This window comes from Lutra lutra, chromosome 3 (genome assembly GCF_902655055.1).
Source record: "Lutra lutra chromosome 3, mLutLut1.2, whole genome shotgun sequence".
Classification (NCBI taxonomy): Eukaryota; Metazoa; Chordata; class Mammalia; order Carnivora; family Mustelidae; genus Lutra; species Lutra lutra.
The window spans coordinates 66,141,728-66,161,792 of NC_062280.1; the positions used below are offsets into that span (position 1 = coordinate 66,141,728).

Consider the following 20,065-nt stretch of genomic DNA (forward strand, 5'->3'; position numbering starts at 1 on the left):
GCCTGCATGTGAGGGAGAAAGAGAAGCCAAGAAACTCACAGAGGAAGGAAAGTTCTAAATAATGGATTTTTCTAGGTCACTGGGAGTCAGACCTTTGTTCTCCTTCCTTTCACTGGAAGGAGTAGCCACAGTGGGAGAGATTCCCACTTCAGAGGCAAGCTCACACATGCCCTGGAGGCTTGGGACTGATCGATTCAGGAAAATGCTACATGGTTTGTCATAGGCCTTGCATTTAATTCTGTATTCTTTTTCATTAGCATTCAGTAAATGAATGCTGAACTATCAGCTTGGGTAGGTGCTGGGGGCGTAAACATGTGCGTAGGATATACCTTTCCTGCCAACCCCTGGGACTTTCAACTAATTGTCGAAATACTAAACAGCCTTATCAGAAAAAGGGTAAAACCTAACATTTGTACTGTACTTTAAAATGGATTTTGGTATGTCATGCCCACATTTAAAAATTATGTACATGTGTTTAATTTATTGATTAAAAATAAATATGCTAAGCGAAATAAGTCAATCAGAGAAAGGCAATTATCATATAATCTCTCTGATATGAGGAATTTGAGAGGCAGGGCAGGGGGTCGTGGGGGCTAGGAAGGGAAAAAATGAAACAAGATGCGATCAGGAGGGAGACAAACCATAAGGGACTCTTGATCTCAGGGAACAAACTGAGGGTTACTGTGGGGTAGAGGGGGAGGAATAGGGTGACAGGGTGATGGACATTGGGGAGGGTATGTGCTATGGTGAATGCTGTGAATTTGTAAGACTGATGATTCATAGACCTATACCCCTGGGGCAAATAATACATTACATGTTAATAAAAAAATAAATAAAATTAAAAGAACTCCCCCCCCAAACAAATCTATGTATGTTTATATCTGTATTAAATAGAAGAAAAGACCCAAAGACCCAAAGTGGTCTGTAGGTGAAATGTTAATAGTGATGAAAATACACATTATTTTTCATTATTTTCTGTGTCTTCCTCAGAGGACATGTGTTTATACGTGATGACAACACATTGAACTTTCGAAGCCTCCAAAGTCTTTTTATACATGCTCTCTCATTTGGGCCTCACAAGTACTCTGAGGTAGATCAGTAATAGATATCAATGTTATAGGTGAGAGAAAGGGAGGAGACAGGCACACACCTCAGGCACCCAGGATGTTACATGCAGTGAGATTACTCCATGTGTACGGCCAGTGGCAAAGCCAGGGAAACGAAGGTGAATCAGTAGTGCTTTAATGAAAGGAGAATGGTTTAGGGCGAAGAGTGGCTTTTTACCTCAGTCTGGTTCCCTAAACCGAGGCCTGGTTCCATTTTTACTAGACTCAGAGGCAGGGGGCACAGTTTGGTTTTGAGACCGGCGAGTCAGTTTGATTTTCATCTCTGGGACTGCCTAGCATTTAACCTGGAGAGTTATTTCCAACTCAGGGCCTTATTTTACCTCTGTATAAAATGAAGCAAATACTACGAGCTCTTGTCAGGATAAAAGGAGTTCATGTGCACGAACCCAGTCTTGAGCTCAACAACTATTTAGTTGGTTAAATAAAGAACAGATCATGGGGGAAAACCCTAAAAAAAAAAAAAAAAAAAAAAGGAATATATATATATATATATACATATATATATGTGTGTGTGGATGCAGGGCTGTCTGAGCAAATATTAACTAATGTTGTCTTCATCCTCATTGGTGAGGGGCTGACAAGGATGATGGGTGACAGTACATATGGCTCTAAGGGAGACAAAGACCTTATTCTACTGCAGACAGTGGCAACTTTTAATCTCATAGGGTCTGGGACAACGTAAGGAAGGAGGTTAAGTCCTTGTAAGTACAGTGGACACGAATCTTTCAATGATAATGTTATCATTTTGAGATGCATAAACATGGACCGGGTGAAGGATGGGTGATTTTTTAGTAAGAAACATACAGGTGTATCCCAAATGTATGTAAATGTATGCCACAAAATGCTGATAATTCTAGGTCAGAGATACAAACGAATTATAAAGTGAATAATACAGTAATAGGAGAGTGTTTGTGCTGGTATCCTTGAATTGTTCAGCAGCCTGTTTAAATCTAGCCCAGTCTCTCCCTGCTTTCTATAAATGTTTGGAATCCATGTGTACCCTTCGCTGTTCTATTTGATTTTACAGTGTTGTCAGGCAAGTGATTGCTGTCAAATTAAGAATGATTGTTTTGTCTTTAAAAGACCTTGCCCATGAGCTGCGGGGTGGAGTGTGCTGTGAGGGTTAATTCCCTGGGGCCTGGATTTAATCTGGACAGGTCTACTGAAATCAGTATACCCTCGCCTATTACTTAACTGCTGGTCAGCAACGCATGAAAGGATTGATGGATAATGTTGCTTTGCGACATTGGGTTGGAGGAGTTTCAGAGTAGTTTGCACCAACTGTCAGCATTGTTTATTGATAATAGTGAGATTGATGATTTGCATCTGGTCTAAGTGAGACCCTTAAAAGGCTCTGCTGCAGAAGCTGGGTACATAGTAGGAAAATGTCCATGTGACCAGTAAAATACAAAAAATACTAGTGGGGACTCTCTCACAGAAGTAGCCTGAAATACTACTGATGTGGGAAACAAAGGCAGAAGAAAAAATATTAAATTTCCTTACTACTTACTGCCCATTGACATGTCCTTGAAATAGGCAGAGTGACATTCCTCTAGGGACTCAACTGCCTCGATGTTTACACTTTGCAAAAGGCAGTCCTAGCCCAGTTCCCCCCCTCCCCAGGATCCTGTAAGCCTACTTTAACATATAAAAATTATTTTGGAAACTTCCTTATGTTGGCAATTATCCCTCAAGCATATGACCCATCGATATACATCCGAAGGGCCTCATGTCTAAGGTTTTATTAGACAGTAATAAATGACCTTTTCCCAACAATAGCTAGCCCCCTCAAAGTCCTGGAAACCTTGCTTCCAAAATTCCTAAGAGAATCATGCTATCCCCTCCCAACTTGAAAGTATATAATCAGCCTCTCCTCGTGACCCTGGTGCAACTCTTCCTGCCCATGGGGTCTGTCTCCATGCTTTAATAAAACTGCCTTTTTGCACCAAAGACGTCTCAAGAATTCTTTCTTGGCCATTGGCTTTGACACCTAATGTCTTTCCTGCATCACTACCAGTCGAGTTCAGAAGATTACCCAGAGAACATGTGTAATGGAATATTAATTGCTTTAATATCCTAATTCTATTTAAAGTTCTTCAGTTCTCACACAGGTAGATTATTGAAATCCCAAATACCGGGGACAAGAATCTGTCCATAAACATCTCTTATCCTGCTTCATTTCCAAAACATGTAAAATGTGTTTGTCATTTTTTTCAGACGCCCTGGTTGTGGAATACAAGGCACTGCTGGTACAACTACCCCTATCAGGTAAGGAGATGTTACATCTGGGTCTTTACACGCACAGGGTATCTTCCTTAGGTCAGGTTCATGGTTTTAGGCCCCTGCCTCCACTCCTGCGGCTTGATGCAGACTTGGCCTCCTTAAGAGAAGTAGCTTGTCTTCTCAGTGACGTTCCGAATCAAAGCTCAATTGCTTTAGCAAGTGGAATAAGCTGGAAGGTGCATTTGCTGAAGGGTGAGATACAGTCAGTTCGATAGCTGGGTGATTCCTGCTTCTAATAGCTGATCTATGTCTAATTACCGCAGACAGCCTGAAGACCTGAATCCAGCAAGGGTCTATCTGGACAGCGAGCAGGCAAAGCTCAAGTGTAGGACTGTGGCAGACAGGTGGAGTTCAGGCCACTCTGTGGCTTATGAGCAACCTCTAAATACATATATCAAGTACCATTTTCTTGAGCATGGAAAAATGGGCTTGTATGATTATACTAGACTTAAAACCATCATCAGCAATGAGATGAAAATTACATCCCAGAAAGGGAGCATTTCAGATCCCTGCCTCCAACATACCTTTGCCTCTGTCCATGAATTCAATAATATTAGCATGTGTTGCATCCCTCAGATCAGTTACTATCTGAATATCATAGCTGGGTCTTTTCTCGTAATTTAACTGAAAATTTTATGGAATTTCTAGTTATTTGGAATATATTACATAAGAAAATCAAACGCAGCAAAGTATTTTGGTGATAAAATAGAGAGGTATACATTATGATAGGCACCTTGGATTTTTTACTTTAACTTCCTTCCATTCCTTGGGTTGTCTTTTTAGAGGCATTTGGTCTTTTGGGTATGTATAAAGTTACTGGGGAGCAAGCATGCTCTGTATCTTCTCTGTCACACTCCGTGTTGCAACGGGCTAGGGACCAGTTTGGAAACTCCTTGGGCTGGTTCAGGGCTAGGGACACATTGAAATGGAATTCCAGCTTGCATTCCCATCTCTTTCATGTAGTTTATTCAGATTGGAAAAGAATGTAAACGAACAATATGACCTGGTTAGAGAAAGCTGAGCATTCCAGGCTTTCTAACAGACTAAAGCAACATTGAAACCAATCACTTACTGTGCTCAACTGCAATTTTTGGGCTCCACTGCTGTTTTACTATCTTACCTACTTGGGATATTGTCATTACACCTCTCTTTGTGTCCTGTAATAGCATATTGAGTGGAAAAATCCAAATATATCTAGAATTCTATTTATATATCTAGAACCTTCTAGAAACCGTAACTCACATGTGGAAGTGGCAGCTGCTCCAATGCACTGCATTTGTGAGGTAAATTCTGTCCTATGAACACCATTGAGACAAACATCACATGAAATGTAATACCCACTCTTTATAATGATGACGTAATCTGAAATAACTTTCACATTTATAGCTAGAGCTAAGGAATTGCTTTTTTCTAAGATAATTAGTTGCTGGGGCAGTGGCCCAAAACTGTAGTTGCTGACTGTTTCACAGACAAAACTAGAGATTTTACATGAAAATTTGAGGGTCTGGTAGATAGTTATATTTAAAAATAAGAAACATTAGGGTGCCTGCCTGACTCAGTTGGTAGAGCACATGACTCTTGATTTTGGGGTTGTAAGTTTGAGTCCCACGTTGATTATAGAGATTACTTAAAAATAAAATAAACTAAAATAAATCTTTAAAAAATAATAAAATGGGGGTGCCTGGGTGGCTCAGTCAGTTAAGCGTCTGCCTTTGGCTCGGGTCATGATCCCCAGGTCCTGGGATTGGGTCCCATTTTGGGCTCCTTGCTCAGTGGGGAGCCTGCTTCGACCTCTGTCCTTCCCCCTACTCTCGTTCTCTCTCTCTCTCTCTCTCTCTACTCATTTTCGCTCTCATTCTGCTCTCTCTCTCTCAAATAATAAATAAAGGCTTTAAAAAATGATAACAATAATAAAGTAAAAATAAGAAACATCATTAGCATAGAAGGAAAGATACTGTGTGGGGGGATTCAGATCAAGATTGTCTTCTGCTAAGACATCCTTGCTTATAAATGATTAATTTGGCATTAGCCCCCCAAATCTAGAACCAGTTCATGATCTCTCATAGGAACAGTGGTCAGCTTTGATAAACTCTGTATTCTAATAAAAAAAAAATCAGCTCTTTCTTTTTGTATGTGTGGGGAAAAAAAAGCATGTAATTATTATGTGTGTAATTAGAGTGCATTGTTGGTAGCTATGTCTCCGTAAGTATACAGATTATAGTTCAGAGTCAGTCCCAGGACTTAAGGGTACTTTTAAAGACAGATCATGCTCATGAAGCATATTCTTATGTCTTTAACATGTATATTAAATAACTGGACATATATTTAGTTGAGAATTGTGGTCTGTTGCAATTTTATTAAAGGCACACTGCTTCTTGTGTATTAGTATATGTGTAACTTATTATATGATGATTTTTATATAATGTGTATATTTTAAGTTTAAAATAATGGAAAGTGGCCTTAGTTTGTCATAAAGAGTGGCCTGTTTAGTTTGTCATTTGTCATAAAGAGCCCAAGTTGGGAATGAGAAGCCCTAACACGGTAGTCACAGAGCCTCACTACCCGGAAGACCGGTGATTGACCTTTCAACCCAAACCAACTGCTGGCAGTTGCCAGTCAACTATACCATCTAGAAAATGATGGTACTAATTCCATAGGATTTTTATGAGAGTCAAAGAAATTAACATGCAGGTAAGCCTTGTCAGCTGCAGAGAGCTCCTTGAATGTGGCAGTTTTGTAATGTGATGCTCTTACAAGCTCAGTGGTTTCTAGATGTTCTCTCACTGTCTTCCTGCCCTCCATGGCTTTTCCCAGGTGGTGGTGCAGGAAATCTCATTAAAACTGAAATTTAACATTGGCTCCAAAGGTCCTAAAGCCAGTGCCCTATTTTCTAGATTCATTGCTGCCATGTGTCTGACCTGAATACCCATCCCTTACTGCTAATGCCTGCACAATTTTTAAAAGGACAATTCAGTGGAAAATGTATGCTCCCTGGGGTGGTGCTGAGTTTGATAAACACATTGATACTCATTGTCTCTCAGAGCTTGGGGATCGCTGGTGGTACAGCATCCTGTCCCCTTACTGTTGTCAAAGCTCAGTGGGAGGGACAACTGTTTTCTTTAGTGCCAGTGCGTAAAGCTGGTAGACTTAGTAGTTAAGCGAGTGCCAGCTTCTCATGAAAGTGATTTGTTATGCTGCTATTAGTTCACAGAGCATTAAAGTTTCAATTGTAGTTACTGTATATACTGTTACATTGTGGATAGCTTGGAGATGATGCATTTCAAAGGTCTTCTGGTAAAGTAAGATATTTCATTATAGCTTAGTAAATAAAATAAATATTCCTGACTTCTGCTGCCTCCCTGAGGTCCTCCCCATTCCTGGACCTCTGAGGCAGATAGAGCAGGTGTCACCTCCATTTTACAATAAGTAAATTAAGGCCCAGATTTTATACCTACTGAGCTATGGAGCCAAGACTTGGTCTCAGAGTTCCTGGCTGGGGGCCTAGCCTGGTATTTCTTGGCAGCTTCCTTTTCCCTGTGTCTTTTCATAAATATTTTTGAGTTACCTTTTTTTGATATTTACAATGTATGGAACATTTCCTAATACCAAGAAAGCTCTGATTAATGCAGAACTTGAAACTCTGCCTCCATGACCCATCTGACACCCCAGTTTCTGACACCTACCTCCATTGCCCCTGTACTATGGAATTTCACAGCACTTTCCAGAGTTATTCTTTTTGTGTATGTGGTTGGTTTTGTTGTTGTTTGTTGTTTGTTTTTTGGGTGTTTTTTTTTCCATGTTGCCCAAGGAATCTTACAGATACTTATATCAAGGAACTGTAAATCTTGTTGTTAAAATAGTGAATTGGGTACCAAATGTTCCTATTCACTGATACTTTTTTGGTAGGGCTGAAACAAAACTTAAGGCCATCACGCTGCAAATCAGAGGCTTGCTTCAAAGCCCTTCTCCACAGAGAGAATGGGGCTGGGATTCGTGGATGCGTAACACCGTGTCCCTTTGCAGCCCTGAGCTTGAGATGCTGGGGACACAAATTGGTTTCCTATTAACTATTAATCTTTCCTTTTTTTCTTTGATCCTCAGCCACTCACAACTGACCTTCACTACTATTATATCCTGGAGCTGTCGTTTTATTGGTCTTTAATGTTTTCCCAGTTCACTGATATCAAAAGAAAGGTAAGAGTGGTTGGGCTATGAAACGCTTGCAGGTATGTGTGCTGGATGGCCCCTGGCAGTTGGGTGTCGAGTCTCAAAGGCGCTCACTCCTGTTCTCTGACAGGGCTAGCTTAGTCCTGCTTTCTATGTTACCACAGACAGGTCCTTATTTTGCTTGTGGGGCTTTATGTTTTTTTCACATCGGCTCTTCCCTCCTTCCTCCAAACCTGGTGTTCTTTTCTCTGTGAAAAAATATACCAATGAATCCAAACAGCAGCAATTTCTCTCTGTCTGATTCACAAAGCCCTCTGTTCTTCAGATTAAATAAAGAAGAAAAATTGTATTTGTAGCCCTTGGGAGAGAGTAAATTCTCAGTGTCCCAGCCCCATGAGTGAATTTTTCCTTAATTAGAATTACCCAACATCCAAATACATCATGAAAATACAACTTGGCTCCCTAGACTGTGGTCAGCCTCCACCCGTCCCCCTCACCGGACTGGCTTTTGCCGTGGGTGCCTTGAACTCCTCAGCATTCAAACCCACCCTTTCCAGCTCTCATCCTACCAGCTTCTGGGAAGAATAGACACTTCTGGCTAGCTACTGCTTATAATTTGTCCATCATACCATTTTCTCCAGACTCCCATATTTGGATCATTCCTTCAAAGTCATCTTCAGGGCCCTGCAGCCTGGGGCCTCATGCGCTCATTTGTGCAGGGTCTAGTCCTGGATGACAGGACATCATCTCTGGGATAATCAGCTTATATCTTTCAGCATTACCAACCATAACTCATGTACCAAGAGCTCCCAAACATTTCCCTTTAGCCCTGGGTTCTCTCCAGGTCCATACTTCCACAAATCTAGGCATAAGTAATAGTAATATGTTCTTTGTATTTATTTTCTCATTTAATCTTCCCATCAACTCCGAGATCCAGTTGAATCATTTATTGTTTATCCTCATTTTGTGAATGAGGAAACTGAATTTTACATGCAAAGTACTTCTAGCTTAAGACATGATCATCCCCTAGTCTTTGGTTCTTCCGGGAAATGGAAGTCACACAAGCTAGGGTTTTCCTTTGCTCTCCTCTTTGCTTCTCCTTATACTCGAACTCTTAATATCATGGACACATTTACTTAGAGCCATCTCTACTTTTTTCCTTAATCTGTTGCAATAGCCTTTTAAATAGTCCTCCTATCTAAACAGTCATTCTTGCTTACCTGCCACCTAAGTTATATTTCTAAAACCTTCAGGACAAAGCCAGTCAACATGATTCAGAGCTACTTCTCCAGTCTCATCACCATCCTCCAGCCTCCTCCTCTGACACACACATATATCCTAGCAAGAGTATCTTCTCATCACTGATCGCACATAATTTTTTTCATGCACCTTTTTTTTTTTTAACAAGACCTTACCTTGGCTAGAATATATCCTATTTCCCTCTTCCCAAACCCAGCCTAGTCTAAAGTAGTAATCTCTTCTTTGAAGGCTAATTCAATTCCTCCAGGATTTTTGACCACTTCTTCTTGTGGGTTTAGTTTACAAGCGCCCAATGTGTACATGTTCTGTTTTTTAACTATATAGCCTCTGAGAGAGAGTAAGCTTTCAGTGTTCCAGCCCCATGAATGAGTTTTTCCTTAATCAGAGTTATCTAACCTCAAAATACGTCATGAAAATACAAAATTCTTAAATGAACTGTGACTGGTGGCCTGCCTCTGTCCCTTCCCCATACTTGAAGGGCGAAAGAGCAAGATATGTTTGTTTTTGTGCCGTGACCATCATTGCACCTGCTGGTGATGGGGATCAGTAAGTTTAGGGTGAGTGAGTAAACGGACTCATCAGAATATCTTCTGACTTACTAATGGAATACCTTCCAAAGTCCTCTGCAAACAGAACTATGTGTTGTCAAGGAGCACAAGACCGGAACAGTGTAACTTCCTTGGTTAGATCAGTAAGCTGCTGCGTTACCACGTGGTATCCAAGTGGCTGCAGAAGAACACGTACGAGCCCATGGCCCTGCTACCTGCAGCCCCTTTCCCCAGGGGCAAACTGGCCCCTTTCCTCCAACACAGGCTCTCTGGGCTGGCCCAAAGCTGGCTTTCCTTACCTGTGTGGCTGCACCGCCTGCATGGGATGTCTGTTGTTTGATTCTCAGAAAGGGATGGTCCCTGTGAGGGCTAGAGCTTGGCAGAGCAGATAACTCATTGACAACTATCATTTGTGGTTCCTTCCTCATTGTACCACGCTGGGTCATTTTCTGGAAATATTTAAAGATACCCCAGTGGTGGTAGGCCAGTCAGATTAGATCTCATCTGTCTTAACGTGAAGAGCCTTCTTCAATCATGTCCTTAGTACTTGTAGATGGATCAAGTCCTCATGCTAGGCACAGTGCTAGGCTTATTGTGCCTTTTACTCCTTTGTTTTTTTAAACCTTTAACTGTGGTAGAAATACAAAACATAAGATTGTACCTTCTTAACCATTTGAAGTGTGCAGTTCAGAAGTTTTCCACATATTCACACGGTTGTGCGACCAGTTTCCAGAACTCTTTGCATCTTGCATAACTGAAACTCTGTACCTGTTAAACAATAATTCCCCCATTGTCCTATCCCCCCGGCCCCTGACTGCCACCATTCCACTCTCTGTCTCTATGTACCTCATATAAGTGGAATCATACCGTATTTGTCATTTTGTGGCTGGCTTATCTCACTTAGCATAATATCATCGGGATCATCTGTGCTGTAGCCTGTGTCAGAATGTTCTTCCTTTATAAGGCTGAGTAATATTCATTTTGTTTTCTTTTGTGAAGCACTTTTTTCCAGGTAGCTACAGAAAAAAACATGCATTAAAAAAAAAAAAGGAGGGTTGAATATCTTCCCATTTTGAAGCTGGGAAAATTGATATACAATGAGTCTGTGTAAATTTTTCAGGGTTGTGCTGTGTGGGAATGAATCAGAGCCCTAATTTACCTAGCGAGTTTCTGTGATTTGCTCTGAGATTAGACATGTAAGCAATTCTTGTATTGCCTTGCCTTGCCTTGCTCCTGACATTAGAAGTAGTAACCCTTTTGCAGCTCTTTGCCATTTTTAGTGGTTTCTCTTTTGCTTACTGAGAATTAGCTGTGCCATCTAGAGTCAAATAGATGAATAAAAGCAAGACTATAACTGTACTCGGCTCCTAATCCCAGTGAGACATTACATACCGAAAGTCACCAAACCCCTTCCATTTGCTTGAACTTTCTCAACGTGCATTTAACATGTATTTTCAGTGAGCCAAGAGGACTCATAAAGTCTTCATTTTTTGAAGTCAAGTGACCATTAGCTAATAGCTATCATAAGGGGATGATTTTCTAGGGTTAAAGTGTATTGTGTTGTATGGTTTAAATATATCTTGCCTCTGTGTGGAAACTACCTATGTATAAGAAGAGTGATTTTACAGTGAAGTTCGTGGAACTGATCTCAGGCCGGTACATATTTTCAGTGTTTCACAATGACATCTTCGTTTTTTTCTTAGTCAACACCAATAGCTTGTTTTAGACACATGGCCCCTCTCCCTTCTTTAGCTGGTCAGAGTACCTTTGGACATTCCTGGTGCAGTTGGTTTCTTCTTCCTTGCACAGAGTGGGAAGTTAGCCACCGCCAGACCTGTGTAGTACTCAGCACAGATTTTATTTTTTTCCATTTTGTTTTATTTTATTTCTTTTCAGTGTTCCAAAATTCATTGTTTATGCACCACACCCAGTGCTCCATGCAATACATACCCTCCATAATACCCACCACCAAGCTCACCTAACCCTCCACCCTCTCCCCTCCAAAACCCTGTTTCTGATCCGCAGTCTCTCATGGTTTGTCTCTGTCTCCCCCTCCAGTTTCCCCAACTCACTTCTCTCCAACTCCCAATGTCCTCCGTGTTATTCCTTATGCTCCACAAGTAAGTGTAACCATATGATAATTGACTCTCTCTGCTTGACTTATTTCACTCAGCATAATCTCTTCCAGTCCTGTCCGTGTTGATACAAAAGTTGGGGAGGCATAATACTCCATAGTATATATGGACCATATCTTCTTTATCCATTCATCTGTTGAAGGGCATCTTGGTTCTTTCCACAGTTTGGTGACTGTGGCCATTGCTGCTACGAACATTGGGGTGCAGGTGGCCCTTCTTTTCACTACATCTCTATCTTTTGAGGTAGATACAAATTGCAGGGTCATAGGGAAGCTCTATTTTTAATTTCTTAAGGAATCTCCACACTGTTTTCCAAATCAGCACAGGTTTTAACAAGGAAGGCCTTTTTCCCCATTGCCATCTCTCCTTAGTGAATCGCAGCTCTCGTGTTTCTCCTTCGCATCTTGCTGACTGTCACTGCAGGTTCTTGACTGTTCGTCTCCATCGCGCTGATGCCTGGAGGATCTGCTGTGCCGTCCATCAGCGAGGATTAGTCCAATATCCTGGCCTCCAGATACATTCCCTATCTTGTATTATCCCTACCAACTATTAACTGAACCCTATAACAACAGCCTGCCTCCTCACTGTAAAAGAGAGCTGTCTGAAGACACCCATCAACAACACAGGATGGAGGGCTTTTCACAGGGTTTGAATAGAAAGTTGTAAAGAATGTTTCTTTGGTTTCCCTATTAAATGACAAGGAACTTGAATGGCCATTTCAAATAGGGGCCAGAATTTATAAATGTTGATTCTGAAGGCATGCCTCAGACTGTTAAAAATCAATAACTGAAGTGAGGTTTAGAAATCGTTTTTTGTGACTTAATGAGTTCATAAGTCTTTCTAAAGTGGCTTTTATATTCATAAATGCTTTTTCCCTAGAAGTATCCTAGTATTGCCAACCTTTTTTTTTTTTTTTTTTTTCTTAGTTGCTCTGTTTCCAAATGCCTCTCTCTTGATTCTTTCCAGGGTTGGTACTTATTTGGTGAGTGATGAGACATATTATTATTAGCCTTTCCAGAGGGAAAGGACGGGCCCAGATGTAGTCATTTGGTATAATGGACTTATAATTTAGATGTTGTATTATGTGCTACCATGATATTTTGAGAATTTTATCTTACTTACCTTTTTCTTCTTTCTTCCCTCCATTTCTTCCCTTCCTTCCTGTTTTCCTTCCTTCTTCTGTGAACCCAAAATTATTAAGGTATCTTATTAAAACAACTGGTGTACTCTCAGTATTCAGCATTATTGGAAACATCTTTTATATCCCAAGGTTTAATTTTTATTAAAATTCTGTTCTTTAGCACCTGTTCGCAATGAGTGTTTCTCCTGCACATCTAAATTTTCCAAGAGAAACTAATAAATGTGTTGGAGCTCGGAACAGCTTTCTCATGTCTAAGCCGTATGTCCCTTTTAACTAAGCTGCTCTTTGGCTCGAAAACCTGGGCTCTTGGCCAATAAATGCTGCTCGTGTTCAGAGTCCTTATAGGAAACCATCCATGGCCAAGTTCCAGGGCCCAGCTGGTGAAGTCAGCTTGTTGCTCTTTTGGTCTTTAACCTGAGAGAAAAACTACATCCTGTAAAAGATTCCTAACAGAGAAAAGTATGATGGTTAAGTTTAGCAAGAAACTTATTGACAGGCTTGGTTTTGCCCTCTGGTAACTTTTGCAGGGAGTAACTGGCCCGTTGCTACAAGTAGGGGCTTGCCTGGCTCCAGATCTTTAGTGCTTCAGTTAGTTTTAAGGTGAAAGAAAATACATGCAATAATCTTCCTTATAAGGAAGCAGGATGGCGTGGAATTAAATGAAGTAATATCCATGAAAACTGATACAATGCTTGACGAATAGAGCTTAGAACATTAACTAGCACATAATGACCAAAATTTGGTTGAATCAACACATAGCCCTAAACCCAGCCAACAAACAAAAACCCCCAAAGCCAGTGGTCACAAATTATTATATTTTTGGTCAATTAAAATTAGCAAAAATAATTAGAAAGAAGAAGTAACTTAAGGTTGCCAACCTTTTACTTTGCCTAGTAAGATTTTTAAACACGCCTGCTACTTATCATCCTCAATTCATAAAGGAAGGGAAATTTTAACATTTTAAAGGAGAAGGTACACCTTGTAATAAAGGACAGTTCTTTAAATTTATCTTTATGAGAACGTTATTATTTTTCTCAGTTTGTTCTAGGCCGGGGAACAATTATGGGCATTTTGGCTTAGAAGTTAAAGTCTTGGGCTCTGAAGTCCATCTGCCTGCTCAGCACCCTTCCTAATGTGGAATGACCTTGAGCACGTTACTTTACTTCTCTGTGCTTTGGTTTCCTGATCCAAAGAATGAGGTTCATGTAATCTAACTCATGGGGTTTTTGTGAGCGTAAATAAATAATATATACTCTTTGAACAGTGCCTGGCATATAGTAAATGCTCAATAAATGTTAACACTGTAGTAATTTAACTTGATTCACCAAATATTAACCCCTCTCTACCCCCAAGTACTTGTAGGATGGTACTTCTCAGCCTTGCCCCCTTTTACAGTTGGATGGGGCCAGGTGACTGGTAGGCTGGGAGCAGAATTGACTTGAGTCACTTTGAGGTATTTAATCAGTAGTGAGACCTTCTAGTGTCTCTTTTCCCCTGTAGTATTGTGATGGGTAACATCTGAGATGGGGGCTGCTCCATCAGCCTGGGTCCCTGAGTGACTGCGGTGAGCAAAGTACCAGCACTCCCACCCACCCCTTCCCAAGGTAACATGCAGTGTATAAGAAACAAGCTTTTGTTTTAAACCACTGAGGTTTTAAAGGCTTTGTTTTTGACCTGGAATCTTGTTTATCCTGACTAGTGCAGCTATTACTAATAATATGGCTAATTATCATTTCCTTGAATGATTTGGGAAATCATTTTTCTAGATCAGTGGTTCTCAAAGTGTAGTCTGTGGACCCATGGAGGTCTGCAAGGTGAAAAGTGTTTCCATAATAATACTAAGATGACATTTGCCTTCCTGACTGTGTTGAAAGTATACTCGTAGTCCAGAAGTAAGAGTGGGCAAAGTTACAGGCAGTGTCCCTAACCGGTACTAGTAGCTGTATTCTTCACTCTTACATGCTTAGGAAGAAACAATGTCAGTTAAGGAGGTTCTCGCTGAAGCACTGAAAGTGTTAATCTTATTTACTCTCTATTCTCGAGTATACACTTAAAAATGTCTTGTGTGATAAAATGGGAAGTAGGCGTAAAGAACTTTGGCTGCCTGACAGTGTCCAATAGTGTCTTGAGAAAAATCACGTGCACTTAGTGCTTCGTGCTGTGAGCTGAATAAGCTGCTCTTTTTCTCCCGTAAATCTCATTTTTACTTGGAAGAATGACTGACAAATTGTGGTTATTCCAACTTGTATATTTGATAGTAATTTTTTTTTTTGAAAATGCACAAAGTAACTTTGCCAAACTGTTTCAAGAAGAAAATTGATGTTATTTGTTGTCAATGATAAAACTCAAGCTGTCATCAGGGAAATACAAATAAAAATCACAGTGAGATCCCACTTCACACCAGTCAGAATGGCTGTAATTAACCAGTCAGGAAACAACAGATGTTGGTGAGGATGTGGAGAAAGGGGAACCCTCCTATACTGTTGGTGGGAATGCAAGCTGGTGCAGCCACTCTGGAAAACAGTATGGAGGTTCCTCAAAAAGTTGAAAATAGAGCTACCCTATGACCCAGCAATTGCACTACTGGGTATTTACCCTGAAGATACAAATGTAGTGATCCGAAGGGCCACATGCACCCGAATGTTTATAGCAGTAATGTCCACAATAGCCAAACTATGGAAAGAGCCTAGATGTTCATCAACAGATGAATGGATAAAGAAGATGTGGTGTATACACACATGCATGCACACACACGCACACACACACAGGAATATTATGCAGACTTCAAAAATGTAATTGTGCCATTTGCAACAATGTGGATAGAACTAGAGGGTATTATGCTAAGCAAAATAAGTCCATCAGAGAAAGGCAATTATCACATGACCTCACTGATAGGAGGAATTTGAGAAACAAGACAGAATCATAGGGGAAGGGAGGGCAAATGAAACAAGAGGAAACCAGAGAGGAAGACAAACCATAAGAGACTCTTAATCCCAGGAAACAAACTGAGGGTTGCTGGAGTGGAGAGGGGGAGGGATGGGGTGGGTGGGTTATGGACATTAGGGAGGGTATGTGCTATGGTGAGCACTGTGAATTGTGTAAGACAGATGAATCAGAGACCTGTACCCCTGAAACAAATAATATATTATATACATACATATATGTGTATATATGCATATATATACATACATTATGTGTTAATGCAAAAAAAAAAACCAACCCTCAAGCCTTCAAGCAAAAATTAGATTTTTGGAAGACCCCTGTCCACCAGTGAGATCTTGATAACATCCCAGTCCATAAAGACTTACCTGATGAGTTTGGTAGGGATATTGATAAAAATGGTTTTTAAAAATATTAACTCAGTGAACCAGTATTTTCCAGGTGACTAATGCATGATGCTACAAAGTCATACATGAGTAAAATATCCATTCAAAGGTCAAGGCAAACCAAAGGAATTAAATGTAAAAGAATATGAAAAGGGTATTGGTATGGTTTTAGATTCTACATTGTACCTAACCTTTAAGAATATCCCACTTGTCAAATTCGGGTACAATATCAAAGAAAAATATTCATAACTATGTGAAAAGACTGTCAAGATACTTCTCCCTTTTCCAACTGTTTGGTACTAGATTTTCTTTATATTCTTCAACTAGAATAACTTAGGGCAATAATTTGAATGTATCAGCCATTGAAAAGAATCCAGCTCTCCTGTCTCAAGCCAGACATCAAAGAGATTTGCAATAATTTCTTTGCCACTGCCACTGTCCTCACCATTTTTTTTTTTAAATTTTGGAAAATATGTTATTTTTCAGGAAAATATTTATGTTCGTTAACATGTAATAGATTTTACTTAAATTAATAAATGTTTTTCAGACTTCTCAGTTTTAATGTCTACTGTGACAAAGGCTAAAGAGATATATAGCTCATATCAACAAACACTTTTTGATGTCCTCAGTGGTTTTTGAAAATATAAACGTGTTCTGAGACCAAAACAAGAACTGCTGGCGTAGATTACTTAAGTATTTTCTAGAGCTAGGACTTCAAGGACCCCAGCTGGTATTAGTGTGTGCTTTCTTAGTTTGAAAAGCTAGGGATGCCTGGGTGTTTTAGTTCCTTCAGGTCATGATCCCAGGGTCGTGGGGTCGAGTTCCGCATCCAGCTCCCTGCTCGACAGAGAGCCTGCTTCTCCCTCTCCCGCTGCCTGCTACTCTCCCTGCTTGTACTCTCTCTCTCTCTCTGGCAAATGAATCAATAAAATCTTTAAAAAAAAAAAAAAAAAAGGCTCAAATCATGCCAGAGGACACCCAAGATCCCAAGAAGGGTGGAGCGCGACCTGGTATTCTCTCTCTGTTCACCTTGGAGCTGCTCCTTGGAGACACAGTCGGGCAGGCCCCTTGACGTCTCCTTCACACTCCTGTGTGCCTGTGTCTGACTGCAGTAGCACCACCTTGCCGTCCAAGTTCTGAGGCACATATCCCGGACTCTCGGGCCTTACGCCTGTCCTTTCTCACTGTTGTGTCTTCACATGAGAAGAAGGAAAGAAGAGGCGGCTGATTTTAATAAGCTACCACCTGTGATTAGAACATTGCAACCCACTGCTGTGTGCAGGCTGGGGAGAGAACAATGGGACACTGTCGCCTGGAAAAGGAGTATGCTTTACGGGGCAATTTTACAGGATTTTATTCAAAGGCTGCCTTAACTAGTGGCTTCCTCTGGCACTCAGACTCCCCAAGTGCCTTGCCAGGGGAGGGCTCTTAAACCTCTTTCGCTGTCCCATCCCAACATCCAGGCACTGGGCAGTCGTGGGGCTTGGCAGCAGCATGTACCACTGTCTGCAGTGCGGGGGGTGACGGCCAGGAGCCTCTTCTTCCTGTGTGGTGCACAGGGCCGTAGCATTGCTGCATTGCAGGGAGACCCACACCCCAGGATCTACACCATGCTGCTGATCCAGGGCCTCTGGAGTCCCCCACTCTCCCAGGAGGTGCCATTGGCACTTGGAAGGTTCCACTTTTATGGGGGAAGTTCAGTCGTTCAGCTTCCTCTGAGGAGTTGTTCTCAAGTCACCCTTGATGTCTTGGGAGAACACCCACTTGGGTCTTGGGAAAACACCCACTCCGGTTTATCATAGCTCTAACTCTCCAAATTCCCAAACTCCAAAATTCCCTCTGTTTCTATCCTCATAAATACCAATAGACCGACTCCCACATCCTTAATTTTGGCCTCCTAAGGAGGGGTGCCCTTTCCACTCACAGCTAACTCTGTATCTTTGCTCTTGATTTCCTTCTCTTCCTGCCTTCTGGATATGGACTGTGTTCCATTTGTTAGTCTCTCACTTCTGTGTGTTTTCAGAAGTGTCCTTTCTCTAGGACTCCCTTCCTTACAGTCCTCATTTCTCACATCTGTTTCTGAGCAGCCGTCTGCCACGTAGTTAGAGATGGGTTGTGGAGTCACATGCAACCCAGTACAGGTCTGGCTCTAGCCTGTTCTTTTGTGTGACTTTGGAAGAATTACACTGCATCTCTGTGCCTTGGTTTCATTATAAAATGCAGTTCTAATAGTACTTGCTTTAGGTGACTAAATCACAGTGTCAGACAAAGCCTTTGGAGCTTGAGAATTAATGGGCCTTATTGGAAGGTAGATGGGAGTTCACCAGCTAGTCCAAATGGAGTGGGTCTTGGAGAAGAGAAGAGATACACCAGGATTCCAGCCACAAAACAAACAAACAATAACAACAACAACAAAAAAAAACTGCATGGCCAGAGCTTGCTTGGGGGCAAGAAGAAGATTGACAGGTGATTTCTGCTGGCAGAGTTCTGGCTATTTATGAAGTAGAGTGGGGAGCTCCAACAGCTGAAGGGACTAGGAGTTATAAGACAAAAGGTAAGGCCAATGGGAATAGTAAGCATTCCTCTGAACCCCTTCTGACAACTTACAGCATCATCCTGACTTGGTTGACCTGAAGAAGACATTTTTCATCTTCATCTAAAGCACAAAATTGAGTCCTTGATTGCCATTGTCATTTTGTGTATCAAGGGCTTTGCAGTAAAGAGGAAGGTGATGACTTTTGAGTCCTGGGATGTTTCTGATTTTACTTGAGCACAGTCTGCCCCCTACTGATCATTCTGGATGTTTTCAACATGAATGGGTTTACTTGATACCATTGCTTTTGTCCTCAGGGATACTGAAAGAGGGAGAGAGAATAAAGTCTGAAACCTGTGCATCACGAGTATATTTAAAATCTCTCAGAAGTGACCCTCCTAGCATTAAAAGCTGTACAGGTTAGTGTGAGTGGGCAAGTATAACTTAAACAGAGCCCGGAAGGTGTATATAAAAGGCCTCCAACTCCAAGTACTTGGGATGTGGCAAGAACTACCAGTGATGAAAATTTTTGAAGACCCAAAGTTCAATGAGAAAAAAAACCCTATGTATATAATTAAGAAAAATATCTATGTCACTTGAAATCATGGTGTATTTGGAGTGTTCTTTTGACAGGGAAAGGAAAAGAAAGTGTGGAGGACTCCAGAGAGTTGCAAATTAATGTTCTGCTCTCTGGCCAGGCACACTGGAAAGGAATTAGTGGCACTATCTTACTATTTTCTGTTGTAGAAATAAAATTTTATTGTATCCTTTCAATAGTAATAAAATCAATTAAAGATTAAATATTAACTAAATAATTCATAGGAGACAAGATTATGAGTTCTTGATCTTGAAATGGTATCATAAATGTTACATAGGAGAAAGATTGGGTAAACACTGCTTACACGGCAGTTCTTTATTTCACTTTATATATGTTCCCAGAAGCTATAAAGTAATAGTATGTCTAGCAGTAGGGAAAGTAATATTGCCTGCGGACAGACAGCTTTTGTTTAAAAACTGGTGAAAAAATTTCTTGATTTTCAAATTTTCTTGAAGTTGCAGTTGTAATTTTTCATGAGAATTTTAATAGCTATGTCTGCCAACTTTTTTTATAGTTTATCTGAATTTTAAGAGTAATATCTTATTGATTACTTACTGATTATTAAGAGTAATATCTTATTGAACAGCTATGAATATTAAATCTCTTATAAACCATTATCTGAAGAAAATGTGATGAAGTTGAACATGACACTATGCAGTTGTCACATCTCTGATAACATGACTTAAGTTTCCCAAAATATGTCCTTAGATGGGCTATAAGGTCAGGGCCATCAGACTTTTCTGTGAAGGGCGGGTAGTAAATATCTTAAACTTGCAGGCCACATAGTCTCTGTTGCAAGCACTCAACTGTAGGAAGAACACTGCGATAGACATTGGCTAAACAAATGAATGTGACAGTGTTCTAATAAAACTTTATTTACAAAAGTAAATGGAGAACCAGATTTGGCTTGGGGGTCATATTGTGCCATTCTCTGAACTAGAGTGGCC

At 40.7% G+C, this 20,065-nt stretch overlaps 1 protein-coding gene across 2 annotated transcripts in view; it reads left to right on the forward strand.

The window, feature by feature from the left end:
* Positions 1–20,065, forward strand: part of CERS6 (ceramide synthase 6) — a 325,099-nt gene that overhangs the window by 240,251 nt on the left and 64,783 nt on the right. For both annotated transcript variants that reach the window (XM_047722076.1, XM_047722077.1), the window contains exons 5-6: positions 3,345–3,395; positions 7,512–7,604. In XM_047722076.1, coding sequence (XP_047578032.1) covers positions 3,345–3,395; positions 7,512–7,604 — 144 coding nt within the window. The remainder of the gene's footprint in view (positions 1–3,344; positions 3,396–7,511; positions 7,605–20,065) is intronic.